The 10,576-nt window shown below is 43.7% G+C and overlaps 5 protein-coding genes across 11 annotated transcripts in view; 3 read left to right on the forward strand and 2 right to left on the reverse strand.

Moving 5' to 3' along the window:
- LOC116824745 (uncharacterized) overlaps positions 1–10,576 on the forward strand; it is an 864,335-nt gene that overhangs the window by 398,888 nt on the left and 454,871 nt on the right. The window lies entirely within an intron of this gene.
- LOC116829256 (uncharacterized) overlaps positions 1–10,576 on the reverse strand; it is a 385,131-nt gene that overhangs the window by 98,614 nt on the left and 275,941 nt on the right. The gene's annotated exons all lie outside the window — the stretch shown is intronic.
- LOC116831252 (uncharacterized) overlaps positions 1–10,576 on the forward strand; it is a 110,396-nt gene that overhangs the window by 26,054 nt on the left and 73,766 nt on the right. The window contains 1 exon segment of the mRNA XM_075070441.1: positions 6,048–9,491. Coding sequence (XP_074926542.1) covers positions 6,048–9,491 — 3,444 coding nt within the window.
- Positions 1–10,576, forward strand: part of LOC116824014 (uncharacterized) — a 585,485-nt gene that overhangs the window by 7,647 nt on the left and 567,262 nt on the right.
- The window catches only part of LOC142047429 (uncharacterized), a 252,647-nt gene continuing 242,813 nt past the window's right edge, over positions 743–10,576 (reverse strand). The window contains exon 4 of the mRNA XM_075070417.1: positions 743–907. Within this exon, the coding sequence (XP_074926518.1) occupies positions 783–907 (125 nt within the window). The 3' untranslated portion in view covers positions 743–782. The remainder of the gene's footprint in view (positions 908–10,576) is intronic.

The following is a 10,576-nucleotide window of genomic DNA, read 5'->3' on the forward strand; positions in this document are numbered from 1 at the left end:
GAGGAGGAACTTTGTCACAACACAGACTAACACGGCTATACCCTGATACTTGACAATTCTAACATATTGTAACATAATTCTCTAACCAATTATATCCCACTACGTAATTTACTCACACCTAGCAACATGAATTTTACAGCAGATAGAAATAATTAGAGAACCAGACTGATTAACAAGGTAAAAGTGGTGACCATAAAGATAAAATAATACAGAAAGGAGGGTTTCACAACACAACCATTGATCAGGGATTTATTGCCGGAGAGGATGATTTATAATAATAATGTTGGTGTCACAAAGCATAACCCTAAGTAACGTGGAAAAGTGGAAGGCAATAAGGATATAAAGTCTCCCTGTTTAGGCCTCAAATGAGCAAAAGTCCTTCCATGTTTAAACTCTAATTGACCTAACAGGCCAATAAATAGAAAAGGTGCCATACAGCTCAAACCAGTATAAGGCAGAACTAATGAGGCCTGCATACTTTTGGCCGAGAAAAAGAAGATAACGGTTCACAAAAAAGAAAGGACAAGGTTGTAATTCAAAGGAGTGGACCTAAGAAGCAGGACTTGTAGTCGCCAGCTTTGATTAACTGTTTCATGTAACTGCTTAATGTCTCTGCAGCAAAAAGGGGGAGAGGGAGGGGGGAGGACGAAGTGTGTGAGAAAAAAATGCTGCAGCCGGACAAAAAAGGGAGGAAAAACGGGGGCTTGCTAGTCAGCGAAAAAAGTTCTCATGGATATAAAGGAACAGACTGCTTATTTTAGGTGGGCTGGATCTAAGGCGTGCTAAGTCTCCCAGCACCGCTTTGAGATCTCAAATAAAATTTGTTGCTTCTCCACCCTGGTGTGTTTATTGGCGCTAAGCACTCCAGGCACAGACCACTGTTGCTTGCCTCGGGCACCCTCTGTGCCTGCAACAGTTTTTGGTGTCCCTGGATGGGCTCAAGGCTTAAAATCAGCCTTGCCTGGACCCCTCTCGGCGGCCGACAGATCTCGGTGACGACCGACGCCCAGCGCGCGCCGGTGAGTTCACCGGGGGCCTCGGCGGAGACGCGGTGTGAGCGACCCCGGAGGGCACAACGATGCAACGCGCTCAGACAGTGGAAAAGCAGCTGCAGGCAACGGTGCAAAACTGGTCCCTCGGATAAGGTAGAAACAGTCCAGTGGTCTGGACTTTTTGCCTGTTAGTACCTGGGGACGCCCAGTGTCACCCTAGAATATGGGGCAGGAACGAAGTACAGGCAGGGCACGGTGTACACCCTTAAAATACATTCTAGTGAATTGGAAAGTGTTTGAATCAAATCCACTAACTAAAAGCAAACTAAAAAGTTCTGTACAGTAAACTGGCCTCATTATCAACTAAAGAACCAAAAAAAGGTGGCCACCGGAAGGATCACTTAATTATAACACAATCCTCCAGTTACTCCTGTTTTGTCAGTGAACAGGTAGCTTCTAAAGCTGTTTGTATGGAAAGCTCTTGAAAAAAAAAAAATCCCCCACTGTGACTCCTGTTCTTCCCTTTGTCTGGCAAAGTGCAAGGATTCAAAAGCAGGTAAGAAATAGTGCAGGGACAAAGGATGGACCTATCTGAAAAGAAAAGACCCTATGTCCTAGTGCACTCTCTCTCTGTTGTAGCTAAAAATCAAAATCAAATGCAAAATGGTACTGGGGGCCAGTGTAAGTAACTGTTACCGGAAGACGCCCAAAGTACCCTGTGAAGCAAAAGCTCGTAACCAGAACTACTCTAACGCAAGCCCGGTAACTAGTAAATCTTTAGAAGGTCCAACCCATGGTGGGTTGACTTGGCCTGGCATCGTCCGGTAAAAAAGCTGCCTGGGTCTAAAAGTGTGTGTATCCATCTTCCCTTCCCCTTTCCTTTCCATGTAGGCTACTGACAGTCTAATCATCTCACTGGATGCAATCAAAGTAAGTGGCGCGGTCTCCCAGAGACTAGCCGAGGCTCTTTGCTGAAGGGAGGTGTAAAAAAGTCGTGGCCATCCTCGTTAGCCTCTCCTGTGTACGTACCCTGTAGGAAAAAATCCTTAGTTTATAAGCCGCTAGCGCGGACTGGGCACCCTCCCTGTGTGTGTAAGTGGAAAATGGGTGGGGAACAGTTTAAACAGTCCATCTCACCCTCTAAGGGTACCCCCACATTTTACATGTACGTAGATTGTGGTTCAACAACCTGCAGGTATTAAAAAAATTAAAATATTTACACACGTAAAAATCCATCTAAACAATGCCCACTAAAAGGTACTTCAGTCTAGATAAAATCATACATCTAAAAGAAGTGTTTAATCACCAAAAAAACCCTAACATAGCGTAAGCAAATTTATCTATTGAAAAAAAAAAAGGAACGGGTTAATTGAAATTCAGCTTGGCCCAGAGATAAAAAGAAAGTTGCTCTGCGTTCAAGGTCAAGAATCAACGCAGACTATGCTAAGTACAAAGAAAACTGCTTTCGGCCCAGCTGGCTGTGGAAAAAGGAAAATTAGACAGAGGCGAACCAAAGGCAATATAAATTACAGAACAGATTACATTTGCAAAGCTTAACTGTCCAGTAAGCCAACAGTGTGCCTTTGTGACCCTGGAGCGGTGTGGCTTGGTGACACCAAAGAAGCCACAGGCAGCCGACCTGGACTGGAATCTCTGAAAGAGATGCCGCAGAGATTCCAGGGGTAAAAGAACAGCCTCCCAAGAGCGGAAGCATGTTGGAAATTCTGGACAAGCTGTATACAGGATAATCTCCTGTCCACCTCTCCCCCTTCTGAACATATACACAGAAGTGGCCAGTCTGGACGTACGTGTGTGAGTATGAAAGGGGCTTGGGCATTAATGTTTTCTGAGTGATGTGGGAGCGTTCCCAACACTCTCCGTTGTTGTTTTATTTTTTATTAATGGAGCTTTAAAATTCAGTGATATGGTGTTTTCTTTATCTTCCCCCAATGATCCTGTAGTGTCAGCCTGATCACCTGACACGAGGATAGATTGGTAACAGAAATTTGTCACAGTTTGGTGAGCAATTAAGAAGGGGGAGCCCTGCAGAATTTACACCATCTATTTGTTTACCCTTGTTATTTTATACTTTTTGCTTGGTACTGCTGGTGTTATATGTTGAAAACTGTATGAGTAAAAGTGAGCCCTAATAGGAAAAGGAATGCTGTCTGGTTCTGTTCTGTTTGTTTAACCGGTTAAATGTTGTTTTTCTTCTGTTCCAATGGGCGTTTTGTGGCAGAACTAAAATCCGGTTTCCTGATTGGTCCTCTGGTCAGGTGTTTGGTTCCCTTTGTTAACCCTTTACAGGTAAAAGAAACATTAACCCTTAGCTATCTGTTTATGACACAAGCCTCAAAAGAAAGAACTTGGGTATTCTTGCAAGTAAAAATGTTTAAGAAAAAAATCCAGAAGGGGTGGGGGCTAGTTAAAAAGCCCACCCTCCCAGCTAAACTGGTAGTAAAACAAGTTGGTGCCCATAAAAGGGACGGTTCAGCAAAAAAAGCAGGATCGGGCCCAGGCAGGAACAGGTTAAAACATTTCAAGGGCCTAGTAAAAGGAAGAAGTAAGTAAGTATAAGCATGGAAATTTCAAATACCTAGAACTTATTTAAAATGGTAAGTTAAGTTAATAAAAGTGGCTGTTGATAATTTAAGGAAAAGTAAAAAGTTAACTCTGTAGTTGCTAAAGAAAACAGCAGTTAAACTTTAAAAAAAACGTTCTTGGTGTCTGTAAAATGTTTGTAAATAAATTCAGGCAAAAAAATGATTGGATTGCAATCATTTGGTTTGGCTATAAACAATTGAGTTAAATTAGCTAAGAATGTATACAGTGTTATGTAATTAAAAACCTGGGCTGCCTATAAAACAAATACAAAAAAATATGGGGTAATTCCTCTGTTTTGCCTAAACTCAACAAGGGTATTTGTATATTTTAAGTAATGACTGACTGCCCAAAAGGGGTAATTCTCTGGTTTTTTGTCTTTCAAATAACCAGAAAAAACTGATGCCAGCTAAACAGCATTCAACATACCATGCATTTACTGGCACAATAGAAATTATGTTTTCTGTTCTATGTTCTGTCTTGTGGCGTTTGTCTTGTGGCCGAAATTGTTGTGTTTAATATTTTTATAAAATAGTCTAGTTTAAAATCAAACAAAAAGGTGTATAAGTAAAAAGTAAAACTTCCCTTTGCAGGTTAAAAAAAGCCAAAAACATACAAAAAACAAAATAAATTAACTAAAAAGAATAGCTAGCATGTTCAGTCTAAAAATAAAACACTGGCCCCATTCAAAAACACTGCTTACAGCTAAAACATGGCTGACAACCAAAAAAAGGAGCAGGGCTTAAATGTGCCCAAGCAGGTATAAAATCTGCAAAACACTGCCAGGCACTAATAAAATGTCTTAGGTTTCTTTTCTCACAGGTAAAAAAGCGCTACCCAAAAACCCTAGCAGCCCTGCCACTCTTTAAAACCAAAAAACTAAATTAATATAAAGATCTGCCAACAAAAAACTGCTTTGGTTCCATGCTGAAAAAGGCCCTTATCAAGCCCTGCTAACTACCAGCACAACTGTAAGGTGCCAAAAACTAACTGCCTGTACCCATAATTCTCACTGCAAAAAAACCCCTCCACCGCAAAAAAATTCTCCTACTAATAATTAGCCATTTCTCCTTCTAGCTCCACTATGCCTTCTAAACAGCAAAAAAAACCAAAACCCAAGGTAAAGTGCTAGTAACCTCTCCCTTGTCCACTGACAGACCTACTGTGCCTTTGGATTTTTCTAGAAGAAGCAAAACCATTACAAGGTAATGTGCTAGTAACCTCTTCCATGTAAAATGCTAAACCATAACTGTTTTTAAAAAAACAAACACTCACTCACTGCACTAAAATTGCCAAAATCCAAAAATTCCTAACTAAAAAAAACAGTAAAAACTAACCCTGGTAAAAAAAAAATAAAAAATTATACACTGGCAAAAAAATATTTGTAAAACCCATGCTTAAAAATGTGGTATTAATTAAAGTTTGGGGTTTATTCTACAGGCTGCGCCCTGTGTCCTGAAAAGTAACTAATAATGTAACCCCCCCTCCTATGCTATTAATGTCAATGCTTTTTGAAAGTACCTGAGAATAGTTAAATAACAGGTGTATCATAGTACTACACCAAAAAAAATGGTATTAAATATCACTAAAACTAAAAAGGCATTGCAGTAAAATCTAGTATGTTTAAAAATTCAAAATTTCCTAAATAACCAGCTAATGGCCATTCAAAGTAATCTTAAGTCCCAAACTTGGCCCACTGTCCTTACAGACGCATCAGGAATACCATCTGATCTGTGATCATGGAGACATACGTGGACACTTCCTGGGTGGGAAGTGTGGCTTCCCAGGGCGGAGTGTGCGCCCTTATAAAAATTAAATGCTGTATGTATGTCCCAAAAAACACACAAAATATTAACAAGCACATCCTGTCAGCCAAACAGGCTTTTAAACAGTAAAAAGCGCCCCCCCCATCCCAGTATTTATTCCCTCTAAAGCTGGTTACCCAACCTAAAAAAACTTAAAAAAAGGCATTGTTTGCCTCCTGCTCACTGGTGTGGTGTTGTGTCTCGTTACTCTTCTCTTGCTTGCTTGCTATAAAGCATTCCAGCTCCCTAAAGTTTAATCGCATGTTATCCTTTAAATGTAAAAACACTCAGCCAAAAGTTTAAGTATTCTCAAAAAAGGGAATTGTTGGTGTCACAAAGCATAACCCTAAGTAACTTAAAAAAGTGAAAGGCAATAAGAATATAAAGTCTCCCTGTTTAGGCCTCAAATAAGCAAAAGTCCTTCCATGTTTAAACTCTAATTAACCTAACAGGCCAATAAATAGAAAAGGCCAGGTGCAACTGTCATAAACAGATAGCTACGGGTTAATGTTTCTTTTACCTGTAAAGGGTTAACAAAGTGAACCAAACACCTGACCAGAGGACCAATCAGAAAACTGGATTTTTTAAAAGCTTAAGGGAGGGNTTAGTCAGCGTACAACCCTTATCACACATCAGAGACTCCACACAGGAGAGACACCCTACATGTGCTCTGAGTGCGGAAAAAGCTTTAATCACAGCTCTGCCCTGAGCAAACATAGGAGAATCCACACAGGTGAGAAACCTTATGGATGCTCTGAGTGTGGGAACAGCTTTAGTCAGCGTTCACACCTTATCTCACATCAGAGAACCCACACTGGAGAGACGCCCTACACGTGCTCTGAGTGTGGGAAAAGCTTTATTCACAGCTTTTCCCTGAGCGCACACAGAAGAATCCATACGGGTGAGAAACGTTATGGATGCGCTGAGTGCGGGAAAAGCTTTAGTCAATGTTCACACCTTATCAGACATGAGAGAATCCACAGCGGAGAGACGCCCTACACATGCTCCGAGTGTGGGAAAAGCTTCAATCAGCGCTCACACCTTATCGGACATCGGAGAATCCACACAGGAGAGAAGCCCTACACATGCTCCGACTGTGGGAAAAGCTTTAATCACAGCTCTGCTCTGAGTAAACATCAGAGAATCCACACGGGTGAGAAACCTTATGGATGTTCTGAGTGCGGGAAGAGCTTTAGTCAGCGTACAACCCTTATCACACATCAGAGACTCCACACAGGAGAGACACCCTACATGTGCTCTGAGTGCGGAAAAAGCTTTAATCACAGCTCTGCCCTGAGCAAACATAGGAGAATCCACACAGGTGAGAAACCTTATGGATGCTCTGAGTGTGGGAACAGCTTTAGTCAGCGTTCACACCTTATCTCACATCAGAGAACCCACACTGGAGAGACGCCCTACACGTGCTCTGAGTGTGGGAAAAGCTTTATTCACAGCTTTTCCCTGAGCGCACACAGAAGAATCCATACGGGTGAGAAACGTTATGGATGCGCTGAGTGCGGGAAAAGCTTTAGTCAATGTTCACACCTTATCAGACATGAGAGAATCCACAGCGGAGAGACGCCCTACACATGCTCCGAGTGTGGGAAAAGCTTCAATCAGCGCTCACACCTTATCGGACATCGGAGAATCCACACAGGAGAGAAGCCCTACACATGCTCCGACTGTGGGAAAAGCTTTAATCACAGCTCTGCTCTGAGTAAACATCAGAGAATCCACACGGGTGAGAAACCTTATGGATGTTCTGAGTGCGGGAAGAGCTTTAGTCAGCGTACAACCCTTATCACACATCAGAGACTCCACACAGGAGAGACACCCTACATGTGCTCTGAGTGCGGAAAAAGCTTTAATCACAGCTCTGCCCTGAGCAAACATAGGAGAATCCACACAGGTGAGAAACCTTATGGATGCTCTGAGTGTGGGAACAGCTTTAGTCAGCGTTCACACCTTATCTCACATCAGAGAACCCACACTGGAGAGACGCCCTACACGTGCTCTGAGTGTGGGAAAAGCTTTATTCACAGCTTTTCCCTGAGCGCACACAGAAGAATCCATACGGGTGAGAAACGTTATGGATGCGCTGAGTGCGGGAAAAGCTTTAGTCAATGTTCACACCTTATCAGACATGAGAGAATCCACAGCGGAGAGACGCCCTACACATGCTCCGAGTGTGGGAAAAGCTTCAATCAGCGCTCACACCTTATCGGACATCGGAGAATCCACACAGGAGAGAAGCCCTACACATGCTCCGACTGTGGGAAAAGCTTTAATCACAGCTCTGCTCTGAGTAAACATCAGAGAATCCACACGGGTGAGAAACCTTATGGATGTTCTGAGTGCGGGAAGAGCTTTAGTCAGCGTACAACCCTTATCACACATCAGAGACTCCACACAGGAGAGACACCCTACATGTGCTCTGAGTGCGGAAAAAGCTTTAATCACAGCTCTGCCCTGAGCAAACATAGGAGAATCCACACAGGTGAGAAACCTTATGGATGCTCTGAGTGTGGGAACAGCTTTAGTCAGCGTTCACACCTTATCTCACATCAGAGAACCCACACTGGAGAGACGCCCTACACGTGCTCTGAGTGTGGGAAAAGCTTTATTCACAGCTTTTCCCTGAGCGCACACAGAAGAATCCATACGGGTGAGAAACGTTATGGATGCGCTGAGTGCGGGAAAAGCTTTAGTCAATGTTCACACCTTATCAGACATGAGAGAATCCACAGCGGAGAGACGCCCTACACATGCTCCGAGTGTGGGAAAAGCTTCAATCAGCGCTCACACCTTATCGGACATCGGAGAATCCACACAGGAGAGAAGCCCTACACATGCTCCGACTGTGGGAAAAGCTTTAATCACAGCTCTGCTCTGAGTAAACATCAGAGAATCCACACGGGTGAGAAACCTTATGGATGTTCTGAGTGCGGGAAGAGCTTTAGTCAGCGTACAACCCTTATCACACATCAGAGACTCCACACAGGAGAGACACCCTACATGTGCTCTGAGTGCGGAAAAAGCTTTAATCACAGCTCTGCCCTGAGCAAACATAGGAGAATCCACACAGGTGAGAAACCTTATGGATGCTCTGAGTGTGGGAACAGCTTTAGTCAGCGTTCACACCTTATCTCACATCAGAGAACCCACACTGGAGAGACGCCCTACACGTGCTCTGAGTGTGGGAAAAGCTTTATTCACAGCTTTTCCCTGAGCGCACACAGAAGAATCCATACGGGTGAGAAACGTTATGGATGCGCTGAGTGCGGGAAAAGCTTTAGTCAATGTTCACACCTTATCAGACATGAGAGAATCCACAGCGGAGAGACGCCCTACACATGCTCCGAGTGTGGGAAAAGCTTCAATCAGCGCTCACACCTTATCGGACATCGGAGAATCCACACAGGAGAGAAGCCCTACACATGCTCCGACTGTGGGAAAAGCTTTAATCACAGCTCTGCTCTGAGTAAACATCAGAGAATCCACACGGGTGAGAAACCTTATGGATGTTCTGAGTGCGGGAAGAGCTTTAGTCAGCGTACAACCCTTATCACACATCAGAGACTCCACACAGGAGAGACACCCTACATGTGCTCTGAGTGCGGAAAAAGCTTTAATCACAGCTCTGCCCTGAGCAAACATAGGAGAATCCACACAGGTGAGAAACCTTATGGATGCTCTGAGTGTGGGAACAGCTTTAGTCAGCGTTCACACCTTATCTCACATCAGAGAACCCACACTGGAGAGACGCCCTACACGTGCTCTGAGTGTGGGAAAAGCTTTATTCACAGCTTTTCCCTGAGCGCACACAGAAGAATCCATACGGGTGAGAAACGTTATGGATGCGCTGAGTGCGGGAAAAGCTTTAGTCAATGTTCACACCTTATCAGACATGAGAGAATCCACAGCGGAGAGACGCCCTACACATGCTCCGAGTGTGGGAAAAGCTTCAATCAGCGCTCACACCTTATCGGACATCGGAGAATCCACACAGGAGAGAAGCCCTACACATGCTCCGACTGTGGGAAAAGCTTCAATCGGAGCTCTAACCTGAGCACACATCGGAGAATCCACACAGGTGAGAAAACTTATGGATGTTCTTAGTGCAGGAAAAGATTCAAAAAGAGCTCACACCTTATTAGACATCGCACAATCCACATTGGAGAACTGCTACAAATGCCTTGATTAGGGCTGGGAAAAGATTTTTTTTTTTTTAAATCACATTTGCTAATTCTCACATAGTGATCTGTGCACCATCTTCACCTTGGTCTCTCAGCTCCACCAGATAAATTGCCTGCTTCTGCCTTTTACATCTCACCTTCTTTGGGGTCAGTCCTGTGATCTTTTCTATCAACTCCTTTTCTTTTGAGTCATAGGAGTGTGTGTCCCTCCAGCCAGGAATGTTCATCTGCTCCAGGTGGGGGGGGCGGTGGGAAGGTTTGATCCCCACAAGCTACACTGAGGCAAAAACTACCTGTGCCTGACATCCTCTAGGGCTGCACGTGGCGTTGGCTGTGCAAGTTAGTGCTCTTGGTGTAAAAAAACAATTATACTTGTAGAGGAGATGCAGCCCAGGTGCAGTGGTTGGCATTAGCTTTCCCCGTGACCTGACCTAAACAAACCCTGAACTTCACGGTTATACTGTTTCCTCATTTCAAAGCAATTGTTAATCATCAAGTTCCCCCTTTGGAAACCAATTCTTTCATTCCCAGTTACTCTGTTGTTGCTTCAGGTTGTGCTGGAAAGCAGATATTTTTGCTGCCATTTTCCTCAGTTAAAATATACTGAACTATAACAAAGAGCAGGAACAGGGCAGGGACAGGGAAAAATGTCATGTCACCCTCTGTAACAACAGAGGAAGATAGGGTAAATCAGAGGGATTCCCTTACTTCCCATCACCTCCTGCTGCTACTTTGAAGGATTAGAAAGTGTGAAAATAGAGCACAGGTGGTTTTTCTCATGATGCAGCCTTCCCACGTCGTGTGAGACCCCGTCCACCCTCACTCATGGGAGAAGCCTCAGGGAGAAATGAACTCTCAGAAATGGAAGGCTCCTAGATTATTGTAGAATGTGTCTTCACACAAAGCTGACTGGGTGGAAATGGGAATTAAGAGAAAACTGCCCTATGGGTTTATATGTTGTAATTGTTGAATAAGTTGGTAC

The sequence above is a fragment of the Chelonoidis abingdonii genome, chromosome 11, assembly GCF_003597395.2.
Source record: "Chelonoidis abingdonii isolate Lonesome George chromosome 11, CheloAbing_2.0, whole genome shotgun sequence".
Classification (NCBI taxonomy): domain Eukaryota; kingdom Metazoa; phylum Chordata; order Testudines; family Testudinidae; genus Chelonoidis; species Chelonoidis abingdonii.